This window comes from Lottia gigantea (genome assembly GCF_000327385.1).
Source record: "Lottia gigantea unplaced genomic scaffold LOTGIsca_10, whole genome shotgun sequence".
Taxonomy (NCBI): Eukaryota; Metazoa; Mollusca; class Gastropoda; family Lottiidae; genus Lottia; species Lottia gigantea.
Genome location: NW_008706747.1, coordinates 967,388 through 987,488, shown reverse-complemented (window position 1 = coordinate 987,488; position 20,101 = coordinate 967,388). Strand labels below are relative to the sequence as shown.

Below are 20,101 nucleotides of genomic sequence, written 5' to 3'. Positions count from 1 at the left end.
AAAATGGTTGCCATGGTAACCGAGATTTGATTATTACATCATTTCCTTCTCATAAACAATATCTTATAACTATAGACCAAACAATGATGAGATTTTATATTTTCTACTGAAATTTAGACTAAACATGGCTGTTTTCAATTCTGTTTGATTTAATTACGAACAGATTTTTCGAAATGTAATATTGAAGTTTTTATAAATTGAAACATTTAAGTGATTTGGATTTAAATCAGATATTTTTGCTTAGCGATATACATCTTCACAATGAAATTCATACTAATACCTTGACTGCAATAGTCATTATTCTTGTATCGCGGAGTGCAGCTATTTGATTTATGCCAGTGATTACAGCCAATCAAAGCCTGAATTTCAATCAAATTTCTTTGCACAGCAAATACAGTCAACTCAAAATTCTACAGAACACAATTTAAAGAAAAATTTGTCAGATCATTGACTGCAAGTGTTATAACCCACAGAAGAATACAAAACAAATTATTGCAATAGCCACCAGGCCTATTCATGGCGAAGTAATCATTTGAAAGAAATATGTATAAGGAACTCCCTATGTTAAATTGTTGTTTTAACACGATTTACAGAAAAAATTGTCAGATCATGGACTGTAAGAAAAAATATACAATGAAACACTGGAAAAAGTTTCATCATTTGTAAGAGATATAATAGCAGGTGTAAAAAGACTCCCCATGTTTAAATGTTGTTTTAACACGATTTAAAGAAAAATATGTCAGATCATGGATTGCAAATGTAATAACCCACAGAAAAAATAAAAAATGAAACACTGAAAAAAGCCTCATCATTTGAAAGAAATATGATGCCAGTTGTAAAAGGACTCCCCATGTTTAAGTGTTGTAAATAATAATTTTAAAGCCAGAACCTGATATCTGATAAAACAACATAAATACCAGTAAATACCAGTAAATATCAGCAACTTTGACAGACAAAAATAAACATCACACTAAAAACAAAAACATCAAAATAATTTCATTGACAGAAAGGTCAAAGGTGAAGTGCCGCACCTGGTTTTACCATTTTTAAGGAAAAAAATTTGGATAACTATTTTTTTTTAGATATTTTTTTGTATTTGTATGTAGGCGACAACAATGTTACGAAGTATATAAAGAAGGGATTTTGATGTGACCTAATTTGCCAGCCACATCTAACTGTTAAGGACAAACTTGGACAACTGTGTTTTTATGTAGGTAGCTACTATGTAACTATTGGCTTTGTTTTGCAGATGGTTAATCAGGGATTTTGATCTGACTTTATTTACCAGTCATGTCTGAATTGATATTGTAATTGAAATTTGTGTTTGTGTTGTTTTTTATCAAAATGTGAAAAACCTGTAGGCTCAGTATTAACATTCATTCATTCATTCACACATTCATTCATTCACATTCATTCATTCATTCATTCATTCATTCATTCATTCATTCATTCATTCATTCATGCTTTCATTCTCTTGGAACCATTTCAGAGAGTTCACATGGCTTATGTTGTTTATTTTGGTACATTTTTCATCAATGAAAACAGATGTACAATCAACATATTTTCAAATGTGTTTTTGATTATTAAGATGAATGGATTATGACAAGAAAGAAATGATAGAATTTTGAAAAATCTGTCTGAAGAATTCCTCAAAACCATAAAAAATGTGGAACCAGTTGGATATCCAATTTGGAAAATTCTTAAATCACTTTCAGGATTCAATTAGGTAAAATGAAAACATATGTCCATAATTTTTTAAATGAATGGAGTTTTACATCTTATGAAATTTATATTTCCAAGATTGCTGGCCATTGACACTTTTATATGCATTGAAAAACGAATAGCATGGATATTTGCACCATTCCAATTTTCAATCAGGCATCTGTGAGTCTGCAATTCTCATAAAACTAAGCATTTTCTGACATAGCTTTCTTAAAGACCATTAGATATTTTTGGCAGCATTTGCGATAGTGGCGTCATAAATTGTTAAACATTTCCATAATTACAGGAACCACAGACATCTGACAGAAAATTAGAATGCTATAAATAGAAGCCATAAATGACCCCAATACACAAAAAGAAGCACAAAAACCTCTTTACAACCCCATAAATGTGCACAGCCTTCTGCAAATATAGACTTGATTTTCCATGTCATTCCACGAAACTAAAACATGAGCACTATTTTGTGAATATACTTCAGTCTTGTACAAGTTTGGCTTACTGAATCCCCAAGTCATCCCAGAGAATATAAAATAAACTTTCTCCTTACCTTTTTATATGCCTTGAAAACATTACATTTAAATACGTTACTAGGACCATCTCTAGCTATATAGCTCCAGATCTTTAAATCCTGGGAGTCATGAGACACATAGAATATCCTGGAAATAGACAGATGGAATAAATGAATGAATGAATGATTATGTGAATGCTTGTAATAGAAGAATGAATGAATGAATACATAAAGGGGTATAAGAATCAGAATGGCAATGAAGGGCAAAATAAATGAATGAATGAATGAATGAATGTAAATGACAAGAGAAATTCCACTGAAGCAAAGCAATTCAAAGGAGAAATATGAAATGAAATATAAGTTTGTAGTTATCTCCCTTCTATACTTAGAGAGTTTATATAGTGTATCATCTTTTCTGACTTCTGTCAAATCTACAGGAAGTTTGTGGTGTGAAACCACACATCATTAAACATGTGACTGGCCAAAAAATTATATCAACAGCCCTGATCTAGTTGCCTGAAGTTGCTGACTCTAACCTGTCTCAATGAGAGAAAGAGAGAAAAAGGTTCAACTAGTTTTACTGACTCTAGCTGGCCAAAATAACAATTTACAAATTGCAAACATGAGTTGGACAAAAATGTGATATTTAGTTAAACAAATGAAGTAAAGACATTTATATCTTTTTTTTCATCTTCAATTTCAACTCCAGCAAAGAACAATTTAATATTGTGGCACCGAAACCTTCACAAGTTCCTGGAACATGTTTAATTTGGAAGCAATAGTCTGGAAATTATCAGGAACATGCTTAATTAGAAGACTTGTGACATGTTTTGTGGACTCAAGTTAACTCGAGTGGTGTGTTCTTTTCTTTTCTGGCCTTGGATATTGGAAAATTGATTAATGATCCAAGTACATATTTACATTAACTAAAAAATGTGTGGTGCAGACGTGATCTTGACTTTGTAGCCTCTCAGATTTAAATTTCAATCTTAAATTTGATTGATTTTATATTTTGTTTAATGGACACTTTTACTGCAGAATGACCTCCCACTAGTTAAGTCAGTTTAAATCTTTGACAAACTTCGAGAGTATCCATAATAAGGGCGTCTTGGTGCTTACACTTTATAAGCACCTGTTATCACTGTGCAATTGAGTTGTCAACAAGATACTTTCAACCACACAAACCTGAAGAGAGTACACACATGATTTGTAAATATCAAGAAAATGCGCAGTAAACAAGATCCTTAAATTGTAACTAAGAAACATGACACTTGATACCACTCTACGCTTGCGTTTTGTCAGCTGCAGTAGACCGTACATGACTGGTAAATTCAATTAAAAAACAACCTTTACATAGATTGTAAAGAGGTTTTCCTAAATCTAATGTGTATCTGGGACAGCATCAATTTGCACCAATCAAATTTTCAATCAGACGTCTATGGTTCTACAATTCTACTTTAACTAAGTGTTTTATGACATCACCCCTGCAAAGGTCTTATGTGATACAAGCAAATTTTGTGGGGGTGACATCATAAAACACTTAGTTTTAGTAGAATTGCAGGAACCACAGACGTCTGATTGAAAATTTGATTGGTGGAAACTGATGCTATCAGTGTCTCCGATACGCATAAAAAATTTAGAAAATCTCTTTACAATCCCACTAGCATAAGCCCCCAGGACATGTGTCTTAATGTTTGATGCCTTCACTTTACAAAGACTTGTTGCCACTCTACAATTGGATTTCCCAACTAGCAGAGGCCATTGGCCTACATGACTGGTAAATTCAATAAAAGAAACAACCCCAAAAGTAACAATTACGCAGCCTTGATCTTCAAGACATTTCTTTAATAAACATTTCCAGCTAGTCTTGAACATCAAGTAATAAAGAGCGAAACAATATTGACATTAGCAGACTGAGTCAGTTTCTTGTTTAAACAGTTATAATTTAGGACATCACCATTTTACATTTCATCTCCAAGTCATATATTACACCAATTACATATTTGAATTTGATCTACATCTTACAAAAGATTATATTCGTGGGATTTGTAGGTACTGATGTCTTTGCAAAATTTCCCTCATTGCACACTGAGTGATAGTGCACGTCTCCAGTAGTCTTAGAATGCAGAAAAGGATTCAGATAAAATACTATAAGCTTCTTCATTGGAATATAGGCCTAAATTTTCTTAATGACTTGATTTCGACAAACAATTAAAGGGATTGACAAGAGGTTTTTAAAATTTTTTATGTGTATCGGGGATACTGATAGCATCAATTAGCAATATTCCACATTTCAATCAGACGTCTGTTGTTCCTGTAATTACACTAAAACTAAGTGTTTTATGATGTCACTCCTACAAACGCTTACTTTAAGTTAAATTTCAGGAACTACAGACGTCTGAAAATTGGAATGGTACAAATCAATATTATCAGTGTCCCTGATACACTTGCAAAGTTTAGAAAACCTCTTTACAATCCCTTTAAGAGACCATAAAAATTTTCCTCCGGGCAGCAAATTCTTTTCTTTTGTACATCAGACTATTAAAGGGAAGTAATTCTCAGGAAGTATTTTATCTGAGAGCCAGATTAAAGACCTGTTTTGATTAGGTTATAATTTGCCAAACCACTTAAAATGAGTTATATTTTTCTCCCCTTGGCAGTTTTTCTTCGATTAACCATCATATAAAACATGACCTGTCAAAGATGTTATGTCAATTTTGGCTCGAAGGTGGGAAAAATGGTAGCTTTGATCAAAAAGTCCCTTCAAAACATTCTAATTTTGTGTAGAATTTACTTTTATTTTCCATTGAAAATATATCATTTCAGTCTGAAGGAAAACTTTTAATCCATTTCCGATTTTTAACAAAAAAAGGGGCAATCCAACTTAAATATCTGTAATTCTGAAGTAAATCTTAGGTTCCATGTCAAGTCCTTTTTTATGAAAAAAAGGGGCAATCCACCTTGAATGTCTGAAGGAGAACTTAAATCCATGTTAGATTATTTTATAAAAAAGGGAAAATCCTACTTGAATGTATCTGAAGTCTTAAGGAAAAACTTATAAAAGAAGGGCAATCCAACTTGAAAGATCTCTGAAGTCGAGCTTGAAATCCAGTGAAAAAAAAAAGGGGCAATCCAACTTGAATATCTCTGAAGTCGAGCTTGAAATCCAGAAATAAAAGGGGCAATCCAACTTAAATTGAATGATATCTGAAGTCGGGCTTGGAATACATTGAGAAAAAGAGGGCAATGCAACTTGAATATCTCTGAAGTCGAGCTTGGGATACATTGAAAAAAAGAAGAGCAATTCAACTTGAATTATCTGAATTCTAAAGGAAAAACTTATAAATGAAGGACAATCCAACTTGAATGTCTGTTGGTCTGAAAGATAACATTCATGTTGAATTTCTGTACATCACTAAACATCAAAGCTAAGGAATATTTTTATTGCCATGTGGAGAGTTCTTACACCATGTATATAATCCCCAGTCTAGTCTTATCTTAAAACAACAGACAATGTCTCTATATGATGCCCTGGCTATCTTTCTTCCTGCTTTCTTTTATAACAACCTGAAGTACCTGAAATCTTGCTTGAAATTGTTACAAAGATAAAAGTCTTATTTTAAAAACAATTTATTATTTGAGTATATTGTATGCTTACTCTTCTAGACACCTGATACCACTTTTTATTATGAAATATTGACTCACTTATGATTGATATACTTCCTCATGTGAGAAGATCATTAGCTGCTACCAATGTTTTGCCAGTTTTGACAACATATACCTATCAAAAATAGGGGCGTATTTGGGCCATGACTCCACCCCCCCCTTCCCCCACAACCCCCAGTGAAAGATTTGAATTTAAAGTGAAAATAAGCCCTCTCAATGTTCAAAATTCAACCGAGGCCATCTGACATCTGTTGGCTTCTGAGAGACTCTGACAGCCCCAAGACCTTTGGGTTACAGGGGCTTTGACCCCTCGGTTCTCGCCTAAGAGGGACACCTCATTTTTGCACCCCCCTACCCATCGTGTATTTTCTAGTTACACCCCTGATCAAAAGTATTATTCAAATCACGAGTAAAAAACATGAAACTGGGACATCCAACTAAAATTTCAAAAGTTCAATAAAATTTCTTTTAAAACTAGTTCACATTTCATCAAAATCTAGAATTAGAATTAACTCAATTTCAACAAGTATCCTTACACCCGGTAAAAAGTAGTCCTCTAGGTTATTCAATATCAAAATTCAATTTGTTTGAGATCTCCTCAAATTAAGGTAGAATTGTTAGGAGTATTTGATGATAGCCTGTTCAACCGACAAACTCGTTAGCTAAAGTGATGAGTTCATTACATCAATTGTTATGTCAACAACGTCGGCCATCTTTACGCAAGCGGAAAATATTGTTACGCTAATTTCTGAATCAACAACTTCATATTTGCTTATCGTGTACATGTTAATGCGCGTGGTAAGATAATAATTAGGATGGCAAGAAAGGTTATAACTTGCCGCGATTTTCTCTTCGGCAAAATATTGACTTTTCATTAGCATGAGTTCATGAAATTATAACCGTAAAATTCCCGCGAGGGTTTCACTCAGAATTTGTAAATGTGCATTTTTTTTCAAAATATTTTTGCCAATAACTAATTTTAAACTAATTCTGATTTTATATAATCCATGATCTTATTTTACACGTTACTTTTCGAGTAGTTTTAGAGATCAGTAATAGTAGCAGAAATGCTACTGATTATTTTTCTATTGAATTATATTTTGAGATACTTTCTGAGCACTTTTAGGATCAAGTCAAACATTACTAGCAAATTTGCTGAAAAATTCAAGTCTGGGTCGATCGAATTATAATGAAATTCTAGATGCTTGGTTTCGTTTCTCTGTATTTTATTTTACTACTGCCATCCATGATCTAACATGATTGTTCTTTAAATCGTGTTCTGTGGAATTTTGACTCAAAACTTAAGCTAACCAATCAAATCACTGTTAAAATCAAAAAGACAAAATAAGTCAATGTTTAAGAATGAATGTCTTAAAACACAAACAAAATCATTTACTGAACACCACATTGGATTGGTCGAAGACTAAAAGACCCAGAACAAAAGATGCCCAAGAATGTTGTCAGATTATGGATAGCAAGTGGAGTCACCCTAAGAAAAAACACAAAACAAATATCCAGATTTGATTTTAATAAAAGTAATCAGTTGACTAATCTCCAGTTTAATTTTCAACATTTAAACTTTGATGTTCATCAGTCTCTGTTCATTGATGCATACTTGAACATCACAAGAAAATGGCGGCCATTATTCATAAATATGTAAATGAAAGTTCCTCAGATCATATCAGAATATTCCATTTAAAAATTTCCAACAAAAAACTGCTAAAATATGCAGACAAAAATAACATTTTCTGTTTTTTTTCAAATCAACTTTCACCATTATTGATCCAATTGTTATTAATGTTGAAAATTTACAATTCAAACTTCTTCGTTACTTTTCTTCTGTTTTGTCAAAAACAGTTTTTTAAATTCCACTGGGAAAATTGTGGTCCATTGTCGAAATTATTTTGTGTTGATTTCTTGAAGCTATTTAGAATTTCTATTTAAGAAGGAATTGTAGGATATGTTCGTTATTCGTTTGACCAATCATACCTTAGTATCAGAAACAGGATTTTTTTTAGCTGCGCTAATCAGTCATAGTGTTCACAGATCACAGCCTTCAAATACACGTGTTGGAAAATTCAAATGTTTACCCGTCTTTTCTTGAGAGTCTGCCATAGAAATAGAAAGTGAAATTCTTACTTTGAAATATTTTTGAAGGAATTAAGTGAAAATTAATTTTGAATTAAAAACTTTAATTATTTTCACCAAGATGATAATTCAAGAATTTTGAATTAAAAACTTTTTTTTCGAGGTGAAAATTAAAGTTTAATTTCCACCTAGGTGATGATTGATTTTCACCTAGGAGTGAAAATTAATGTTTTTAATTCAAAATTAAAAGTGAAATATGTCGTATGTGAGCCACCGTAGAAATTGGCCAATGATTCAAATTTTTTCAGCAACGTGACTCTTCATAATTTCTAAATCTTCAACAAGTTAGAAGTTGCAGCTGTTGCTGGCAGAAATGTCAAAGATTCCTGAAAATTGATCCAATTTGATTCTCATATTTTCATTTTTACCATTTAAAAACAAACGAGCATCAAACAATATCTAATTAGCTTCTCTCGTTATAATTAGACGCCTTGTCAAAATAATAATTTCACGCCAAATAGAATTGCTAGCGACATTTTTTGTTCATTCCAAAACAAATTGCTATTTTCTGATGCAGAATATTCTGAGTCAAAGAAAATAATGTGTATTTTTCATTTTAAAGGGATACTACGTTTTAGAATGAACATAAAATTTAAGAATTTTAAACTTGGCCAATAAGAGTATATATTCATCAGAGGTTATACCTGGTGTCATATATAACATAACAGGATCCTTATATAATCCGATAAATCCAAAAAACTTAGTAATTATCCATAAATATGCAATTAACTATTGAAAAATGCCTAATATCAAGATATCTTATGGGCAAGGAGACAAGCAGTCTGCTGGGCTATGAGATATAGTCAAATCATATCATCATTCAAACCAGGGAGACAACATATATAAGGGGAAGATGGGTAGAGGGGGGGATTTAGAGGGGCCCTATTATTAGGGCTGAGGTAAAAGGTTGAATTCATTCTTGTGGCATTAAGTAAGCACATTTTAAATAAAAATTCATTTTCTGGACGAGGAGCCAAGCAGTCTGCTGGGTTATCAAGTATTGCCAAATCATATCATCATTCAAAAACCAGCGAGACAAAATGTCCAACAAGCATATGGAAATGACTATTGAGTGTAAATTATTCTTTTGTTCAGTCGCAGGAATGACAAGATGATTCTGCCTGGGAATGATGCCAACCATTCAACTTCTGCATCTGATTCCGACTGTCTCTTCTCGCAGAATGTCAATGACTTACACTTTCAGGAATTGGGTCAGTTTCTTACGGAATTAGGTCAATAGTAAATTCTACTAAAACTGGATGGCTATTTGGACCAATTACTACCACAAATGCCTTTAAAAAAAATCAGAATTTTGGTAATTTGAGTTTGAGTTTGAAGATGTTTTAAATAATTGCAAGAAGTGGATTTTGCTTTAAAGGGACAGATGCGGTATTCTTTTGAACAATCATACTTTAGTCTCAGAAACATTAATTTTTTAGCTAAGACAATCAGTAATAGTGATCACAGCTCACTGTCAAAATTTGAGCTTTCAAATCCATGTGTGTCTAGAATTATCTGCGTTTGAATGTTAAAATGACGACTCGTCAATTTAAGATACTCTGTGATATATAGAAATAGAAAGTGAAATTTCTAGTTTGAAGTATTTTTGAAGGAATTATACGATCTTCTTCCTACATTTCTAGTACTTCTGAAGACTATTTACATATATTCAAGACTCAAATCAACCCCCGAAGTCAATGAAAAAACACCTCGGAAATGGCAATTTTTGTACAAAAAGATTTTTTTTTCTATTGTTAAATAATAACTATAAAAGATAAAAATTTTTCTGAAACAATTCCAACACAACTATATTCCCTTACAGCAGAATTTTGCAAATTTAGTCCAGAAATGAAATTCCAGACCTTATGGCGCTCAATTTGATCGACATTTGCCTCCCAGATCTTGTCAACTATTTTTGACCCACTGAATATCAAAGACCAAGCCGCCAATTTCCAGTCCGTCTGCTTTTTGTCTACTTCTACTAATGGAATTAAGAATCATTCTCAGACTTCTGGAAACTATCAGGAAATATTCTGTCAACCAATAAATTCTTTCGACCTAATTTCGGAACTCGTCAACAAAATTGTTAAACCTAAATCTTTTCTGACCAAATTTGGTCGTTTCACCAGTTATTCCCCTTGAAAGGACAGCTGCGCCACTTTTTTGACCAATCATACTTTAGTCTTAGAAACAGGAAATTTTTTTTAGCTAAGTCAATCAGTAATAGTGTTTATAGCTCACCATCGAAATTTGAGCCTTCAAAACCATGTGTGTCCAGAATTATGCGCGTTAAAAAGTTAAAAAGATGACTCGTCTTTTTTTGAGACACTGTGATATATAGAAAAGACATCTATAGAAATGGGAAATAAATCCTAGTTTGAGAAATTTTTGAAGGAATTATGAAATTTGTGTACATTTCTAGTATTCTGAAGACTTTTTACAAATATTCAAGACTAAAATCAACACCCTGAAATGGCACCTCTGTCCCTTTAATGTCAGATGAAAATATTATGACCCATAGTAGACTCCATTCAAATTTGTCTGTCTTTTGAAGTGACAGCGTATTTCTACTTTTAATAATCAGACGTCAAATCTGCTTCTGTGTTATTCCAAACTTAAAATGCTCCAATATTTCTTTCATCATTATTGCACATAGCAGACGTCATTCAAATTTCTCAGTCTCTTTGAAGTGACATAATTATATGATTTGAATAATCAGATGTCGATCCGCCTCATTGCTACTCCAGTTGTCCCCCTTGACATCAATTAAAATGTTGACGTATTTGCACGTAGCAGACACCATTCAAAATGGTATCCTCTTTTTGAAGTGACATCATTTTCCTAATTAGACCTCCAGATCTCTCCCTTGACAAATGTTAAAACTATCACAAATTTATTGCCATTTTGTTGAGATCAGACGTCAAATCTACTCCAGTTGTCCCCCTTGACGATAATTACAATGGCAAATTATTTTGTGCACATGAGAGACATCAAACTTTCCTTCACCTTTTTAAAGAGGCAGCACATTTTTCATAATCAGATGTCAAATCTGTCTCATTGTTTCTCAAGTTGTCCCCCTTGACGATAAATTAGCGTTGATAAAGTATATAATTGAGTCATCTAATTGCTAATTGGTTGTCTCCTTGACTACGAACTGTCATGTAATGTTGGGATTGTTGAGCCTCATTATCTGGGACCATCATCTTTAAGGACAGGAATTCCTTAAGTTCCAAACGTAGTAGTGCTGGGTATCGTCAGCCATGGCACGATACAATACGTATTGCGATACAAGGATCACGATACAATACGTATTGCAATACAAGGGTCACGATACAATACGTATTGCAATACAAGGGTCACAATACAATACGTATTGCAATACAAGGGTCACAATACAATACGTATTGCAATACAAGGGTCACGATACAATATGTATTGCAATACAAGGGTCACGATACAATACATATTGCAATACAAGGGTCACAATACAATACGTATTGCAATACAAGGGTCACGATACAATACGTATTGCAATACAAGGGTCACGATACAATACGTATTGCAATACAAGCGTCAAAATACATATCGTCATATTGGGTAATGGAAAAAAGTAAAAGTTTCTATATATATTAATTCATAACTTTATAACTATGATATTTAGTTGATAGAAGTGGTTAGCGTCCATTGTCTTATAAATAGTTACCAACAATTTCAGTGAAAAACAATTGTTATATCATAAACCAACTTATAAAAATCTCCACTTTTTTACAGGATGATAGGTACTGTCAAGTATCGATACACAACGTTGCGATACAATACGCGTATCGTAGCATATCGCGATACATCGATTCACCGATATAGTTAACTTAGGCTTTTAGAACAACAAGTAGGCCTATCACACATCAACATTTTAGATATCCAATGAGATTAAAGGAACATTTCAATACACCAGTCTCTATTTGTGGTCTTGGCCAGTGCTTCTTTATGAGAGTATCTCTTTTAAAACCTAATATCAATGACGAGTCAATGATGAGAACTATTCCGAGCCCACCTTCTCAAGATGAGCCAGAAAGCTTTGAGAATAAAATTTTTGAAATGTAAAACAGGACATGGACTTCCATGATAGATGGACAAGAGGTGAAACATAGCTATATTAATTTCATTGATAAATCATTGCGGATCCTCTAAAGACCAAAGTAAACTTACCTATAAATGGCATGAGTCATTATCAACAATCTACTCTCATCGAACGACGTCAAATTCTTCTGAAAAATAGCCATTTAAAACTTAGAAAATAGAGATGGTCCAAAATCACTTATGAGTACTGTACATTGGATCGTGTAAAAACATGGCTGCTTACTAAAAGCTAAGCATAATTACATGCCAGATCGTTCAAGACAGATAGATAAAGCTCAGTTTCCTTGTATCAGTCATGCACTTCAGAATAAAAAATTCAATTAATGAATTGAATTGTAGAAGAACCCTATGTTAATTTGAATTATGAAAAGTGTTACAGATGGCTGTCATTCAGCTCCATCAGTTGATAAATCATATATATCCCTTTCAAGCATTTAAGAAAAGAGATGGGGGTCCAGTGTAAAAAATGTAATTGCCTACCTTTTTCTTCTTGCGTATCTGGACTTTAACTCCATCAGTAGAAACTGTGAGAGTAACTTTCTTTTTCTTGATTGCCTTGGCTTTAAATTCATACTGTAAACAAAATGGGAGAAATTCAGAAGCAGATATAAAGGAACCTTGTTTGAAGATTTCAAGAAAAAGTCAAGCAAGCTTGAAATGTCAAAGGTCCATGTCTGAACCAAAATTTGTTAGAAGGTACAGCCATTTTGGGAAGGCTGCTACGAATAACTAAATGGGAAGAGTCTGATTTTCGATTTAATCAAAACCTCAAAGAGATTTGTTTCTTCTGAAGCTCTTCAATTCCTAAAACATAAAGATGATATTTCCATAGCCAGTGTCTTCGACATATGTTTTAAAGGGATTGTAAAGAGGTTTTCTAAATTTTGTATGTGTATTGAGGACACTGATATCATCAATTTGCACCATTCCAATATTCAATCAGATGTCTGTGGTTCCTGCAATTCAACTGAAACTAAGTGTTTTATAGCATCACATACAACAGTCAGTTTTAGTGGAATTTCAAGAACCACAGACGTCGGAATGAAAATTGGAATAGCGCAAATTGAAGCTATCAGTGTCCCCGATACACATACAAAATTCAGAAAACCTCTTTACAATCCCTTTAAACTCATGCCCGATGCCATGTAAAAGATTCAAAGAACAAAGCAAATAACAGAAGTCATTCTAGTAATCGCTTAATAATAACTTAATCAAACACATGTCATACTGACACTGTATTACACTGACATGTGACCTTGGCTTAATTTGATTGGTTAGTGAGATATTGATTGACACTTCAAACATCCTGCCTAATTAAAGAAAAACCACTAATGATGTCATCTTTCAAATTAACGTCGCAATTCTAATCAGAAGTGATGTCTATTACGCCTCCTGCGTTTTTTGTCGTCTCAATAAATCTTGAAATTTTTATTGGTTGAGTGCCTTAATGAACTCCATTTTCTTTAAAATTCTCATCAAAGCTGTATTCCCTTTTAAAAAACGTGAAAAAAAAAGAATACGGTAATCAAATTATTCTTCAATTTCTCTTGCTGTAATTAACTCAACTATGTAAAGACGTATAGTCTTCTAAGTATGAAACGAAACGAAACGAAACGAATGAGTGGACTTTTCTGCACTTGATTGAGCTCTTGAAAATAGGCAATGCCATGCCATGCAGTATGCAATGAGGAAAATTTAACAAACTCTACATCAATTGCAGCCTGTTGTAGAACTCTACAGTCTCTGCTTTCACTAGTTGATAGCTATCTATATTACTTTTCAAAATAAAAAATCTGAGACCCAGTTCATCTACAATTTATCATGAATTTAAACTTGTGAAGTTTTGGTGAAGTGCTGTTGGAAACAGTGTCTGGAAGCTTATGTATTGAGTGCTTAATTCATATAGATTGGCTTTTCCAGTTGCTAAGGGAGCTCAAATTTAGCTATACATAACACTTGATATATTCAAAATCTGACTTCATGTTCATCTACGATTCAATCAATAGCATACTTATTGAGGTAACTTATATCAACCTGCACTATGAAACCTACTTTCCTAATAGAAATCTAGCCAACTGATCTGTATTTTGGTTTTTCCATTTGCCCGGTGAGCTCAAATTTACCTATACATAATACTTGTCATATTCAAACTTGCAGTTAACATTCATCTACAATTCAATCAATAACATACTTAATGAGCTAACTTATATCAACCTGCAATCTGAAAACCACTTTTCTGATAGAAATCTAGCCATTTGTTCAAATTTAGCCATACAAAACACTTTTCAGAATAAAAATCTGACTTCATGTTCACCTACAATGCAATCAATGGCATACTTATTGAGCTAACTTATATCAACCTGCAATCTGAAACCTACTTTCCTAATAGAATTTTATTTTTCTATTAGCCACTCTGATTAATGGCTTCACATTCCAAACACACCACATAATAAACTATCATATTTTTTACAAATATTATAAAATAATAATGAAAATTTTGATTAATGCAAATAAAGCACGACAATCAACCATTGTCTTGGAGGCATATCAATCCTGTGTGTCGTGCTGGCGGCCATTGTTTTGCATATCCTCTCCAAACAAACAGCCATTGTTTTCCTTGCAGCGGCTATTGTTTGCCTTCCAGAAGCCATTGTTTCAAAACATGTCCTAATTCTTTGACTCTTGATTAAATTTTCAGAAAACAATGGAACGGAACCAGAATATGGAATGTATTCCAAGATTGCATGCAAGACACTATTTAGGCGCCAAATATCACATGAGAAATGAGAAAGTGTCAAAGGGATATATTAAAATTTATAACTCTTAAGCCAATTGAGACCAAAACTTGTAAATCAGCCAAAAGAAAAGATATATTAAGCAGAATCTACATAATCACCAAGGACATGAAAGTTGAAAAAAATGCCAGATGAAAATGAAGCTTTGCGCACTTCTTTTTCTACACCTGATTAGACTTAAGACTTAAGATGCACTTCAGTGTGTAATGAGGGAATTTTGCCAGGACAGAAGTACCAGCCTATCAATTTGCAACTGTTAAGACCCAAACTTGTGAATCTGCCAGAATTTGAAAATGAAAATGAAATGCACCATGTGGGCTAATAAAGACGGGCAACAGGAAATTTTTTCAGGATAGCTGCATTAGCCTGCTCTTTTTCGATTTCCAACTGTCTAGGGAATTTTTAACATGCACAGCCTGTAGCACATGGGGCCTCGCTTTATTGTCCCATCCGAACAACTAGACGCTTTTTCCATGTCAGCCCCTCGTACCTACATCACTGACAGGGGGAAACCGGGTTGAAAAATCCGAAGGTATCATCTCCACCTATGCCGGAATTGAACCCTGGGCCTTCAGATTAGCGAGCAAGCGTCAAATAAGGATATGGCTTTAGGCCTTAGTTTTCTAAACTAAAGAGGATGGGAAATGCCATTCAGTGTGCAATGAAGGAAATGTTGCCAGGACAACAATACATCCAACAGGATAATCTGTATCCCACAAGGCCCAGATATATTTGAGACTCATATCTTAGTTTAGATAAAGATAATATTCAAAATAGCACAAAAACATAATCACTTATTGCAACTAAGATATGCAAGGCTAGAAAATCCAATATTCACCTAGGGTGGTTATAGAATGATTGTATTTCAATGATATTAATATAGAAAACAGTCCACCAAGACAGCAGGGAGTCTAATATGATATATGAAGACCTCACTGCAGTTGTTTTTGCTATCAAATTGGAATAATGAGCGCCAATGTTCTACATTATTCCCTCAAGTGGGACAGCTCTGTACAAGGGTGGGCTAAAAAGTTTGTAGGCTTACTCTGAAGTTATGGCACAGCAATGAAACTTGGGATATATTAAATTCAATATTTTTTGATATTTACGGCATTGTTTAGTTTCAGATCAACGGCCACTGATTTGAGACGTAGACCAAACCCACCACCCATCCACCAACCACACCTCTTTTAAAGTTACTATCATTGAGTTCCTAATTGATAATAATCATTATCAAAAATTAAAACAAAACAAGCTTAGGCCAAAAAAAATAATAGTACTGCTTCCGGTTCCCGACCCACCCTGTATACTTCTCACAAATTTTTTTTTTATTATATCTATTTAACGTCTAAGTTTTAACATGGTTGTATATAACTATAAATATTGTGTCTGCCTCGCAAGAAAAAATTGATCTGAAAGAAATATGTACTAAAGGCGTTTTTATAGGCCAATTCCATTTGAAAGATCTGCTATTTTGTGTATTTGTGAGCCATGAAGTTTTGGTTAAACAATATACAATTGTGAGAAAGTTTACTTAAATTGATTAAGCTGAGCCAGGTTTATGTCCAAGGGGGGTGGCTGCCCCCTCTGCCCCTCCCTTTGGTTCCACATAATCCCAGGAGGTGGTTAGGCGATTAGATTAGACTTTTTAAAGATGGCTGCATGTGGAAGTTCAACAATAATAAAAATAATAATCAAAATTGATGACTTTCTTTTGTTGTCAGTGGACGCAGCCATATTGCCTAATCGCCGATATCAAGTTTCGCATTTGTAGACCACTTCTGATATAATCGACATTGCACCAAACCATAACAGCAAATCGAAAACCAAATCAAATCGGCCGACAAAAACGCCTTATGTTCATAAAAATTGATCTGATGTTCAACAATAAAAATGTGAACCAAAAGGTGACTGAATATAGAGCTTAGCTCTGGCAAAAATCTAATGATAGGATTCATAAAAATCTTGGCCAAAATATAGAGTAGATCTATAAAATTGTTTTACAGCTCCATAAAATATACGTCTGCCTCATAAGATAATTGATCCAGTAAGACAGAAATATCTACCAAGATAAAACCAGCTCTGATGTTCAACATGCAACTCTAATTAGTTAGAAAAATAAACAAAGCCAAGATGGTCTTCGCTCTTCAACACACAGTCTGGTTTCTTGTTACCTTGAAACATGTTTTTTGCAAGAAACAAATATGGAATGAATGGAATTTTACATCCTACATTTCAGCACCTGCCTGGGCTAATGAAGACTACAGTGTGCAATGAGGGAAATTTTGCCAGGATATCCAAATCAGCCTGCTCTTTTTTCGATTTCCAACTGTTGAGGGATCTTTAACATGCCCAGTTTGTAGCACACAGGGCCTCGGTTTATTGTCCCATCCGAATGACTCGACGCTTTTTCAATGTCCGCCCCTCTTACCTACATCACTGACAGGGGGAAACTGTGTTCAAAAATACGAAGGTATTATCTCAACCTGTGCCAGGATTGAACCATGGACTTTCAGGTTAGCGAGCAAGCAACTAACTCACTGAGCCACCGCGGCTCCCAACACTTGTGGACAAGAGGGAGAAATCTATTGAATATGACTCTTGATCATGTGTAATTGATTTAAGAAAGGGCTACAGACAATTTTGTAATCTGCTCTAAATATAAGCAATGAGCACTCACCGACACTCAACATCAGGAGAGAGGAATCTATAGAATATTTAATGCCAGCCTTCCGAGATTGAGGGGCAGCTGTAGAAGAAATGAAGTAGGGGAGCGATTGGGGGTACAAGCAATTCAATGCCTCATCAAAACTACAAGACAGTGTTACGTGTCATATACTCCTTATCAACCCTTCCTCCTCCATTTGAAATGTATCTTGTGCAACTGAAAACTGCGCCCCCTAGCAACCAGTTAACTCATTGAGGCAACAGATGAAAGGAAAAACAAGTTAAAAGTCGTAAATTAAATTTAACAATGTACAGAGTCTGTTTTTAATCTAATCAACTCTGCAATAAATTCTCATATCTTCAACTTCTTGCCAACTCTTGTTTTTACTTAGCAAGTGATTCTTTTTGATAGATGGAGATATGCTAGAGTCAGAAACACTAATCAATAGCCATATATGAATGTAGGGTTGCAATAGTAGGCCACAGTTTTTGTTTTTTGTAGATATTCCTGTATTCTATAGTAATTTGGGTATTTCTTTTTAGCTAAAAGCTTATGAATTCGAAGCCATTTTCTGTGAATAAATGGTGGTTATGGGTTCTAATTTCATTTGGTAAGGGATAGAGATAATCCAGAAAAGATCAATGCCAAGGGGTTTGGCCTGGGACAGTCTGGTAGACAGAATCCTTGTGAACCTAAGTTGTGATCCTGTCAAAAGTGGTCGTTTCAACTACCAAACTAGTTTTTCTAACTCTACCAGGCCCAACAACTATTACAGACATCCAGAGATCAGACTGAAAACCGCTAGAGTTTTTCTGACTCTACCAAACCAACATTTATCACAAAGTTTCACAGAAAAATCTTGAAGTAAAAAACGTAACCAGACAAAAGTTTTAACATGTCTTAGAATTGAGAAACTTGGCACCACTTTTGAACACCAGACATCGTTCTTCTCAAAATATCTCACAGTAAAGTTTTCATTCGTAGATTGCAATGAATACAATGTTTATGTCTGTTATAAAAATCTTGAGGTATTAAAAAACAAAATGGCTTCCTTAGTTACAGGTTTTTCTAGAGTTAAAAGAAAATGCAGGAAGTTTTACTTCTTACTTTTCTGCACAGGGGAATCTCGGTTGAAAAAAAAACCCCAAAGGTATTATCTTGACCTATGCCAGGATTGAACCGTAGATCTTCAGGTTAGTGAGTAAACGTCTAACTCCAACCCAACCCTCCGCGAATACCAGCCTGTGGCACAAGGGTCCTCGGTTTATTATCCCATCCAAACAGCTTTTTCAATGTCAGCCTCCTCTGCCCTGCATGGCTGACAGGGAAAAATCGAGTTACAAAAGTGGTATTATCTCTAGTCTGCCATCTTCATTAGCCCACATGGTGCAGAAAAGTAAGGTGTAAAACTCCATTCATTTCATTTCATTTCTACCCCCAGTCTGTGGCACAAGTGGCCTTGTTTTATTGTCCCATCCGAACAACTAGACTCTGTTTTTTTATTTTTGAACCTTCAGGTGAGTAAGCAAGCATTGTTGAAAGCAAGCAGAGTTACTTACCCTGATTCTTCTCATAGCAGCCACGATTTCAACTCGACTACTCGGTCTGGGCACATCCAGGGTACCAATATACTGAAAAATAAAAATAACACACATTAATCATCCAAGCTCAGGAAATTTATTCAAAGTCTACCTTTTGAAAATGGATGCTTCAAAGATCTGTACTTATACACTGGCACTTTTTCTCTGATCAGATAAGGTCTGATTTATTAATTTACCTTGCCTAAATGCTTGGTAATCAATATCTATGAACTTGTGAGGTAAATGTTAATGTATATGCAATAAGTTGATTTTCAAATAATCTGTTCATAGAATGTTTTCATGTAATGAAATGTAACCTTGCCTAAATGCTTTCCAACTTATATTAAAGAACTTTGTTTCATTAGTTCTGTTGTGTATATATGCAAAAAGTTTAAATTTCATAAAACCCCTTGTTTATTTCACAAAAATGCAGGAAAAATGTATGAGATGACCTTGCCTAAATGCTTGGTAATCAATCAATGAACCTGTTTTATAGGGGCTATATATAAAGTGTTTAAAAAATGTAAAATGTTTGACATTTGACATTTGCCACAATTCTTAAAAACGATGGAAATTTCCAATATTTTTTTCAAAAATTGAGCTTTGAATTCCATGACTCTAGAAAATTTTTAAACATCTTGGATGATAAATGATGAACAAATTCAAAAAATAAAAATTGAATCTTGAGAATTTGATAAATGTGAATTTCAAATTGCTTCTACAAGATAATTCAATAAGGCATGATTTCCGAGTCAGACTCGCAGTAAATGATATATCATGCCGCAGCAAATGATAGCCTCGCAGAACAAATTTACATGAAATTGGGTTCATACCAGAAAAATATAAATTTTCTGAAAATTGTCGTGATTATGAGACT

The 20,101-nt window shown here is 34.0% G+C and overlaps 1 protein-coding gene across 1 annotated transcript; it reads right to left on the bottom strand.

Annotated features, from left to right (window-relative positions):
• Positions 1-2,233: 2,233 nt before the first annotated feature.
• LOTGIDRAFT_109691 (hypothetical protein) lies at positions 2,234-19,299 on the bottom strand (the record flags this gene model as incomplete). Its single annotated transcript, XM_009046070.1, has 4 exons — positions 2,234-2,378; positions 12,251-12,309; positions 12,662-12,754; positions 19,204-19,299. The coding sequence occupies 4 exons, from the start codon at positions 19,297-19,299 to the stop codon at positions 2,234-2,236; spliced, it is 393 nt and encodes a 130-aa protein (XP_009044318.1).
• Positions 19,300-20,101: the final 802 nt, after the last annotated feature.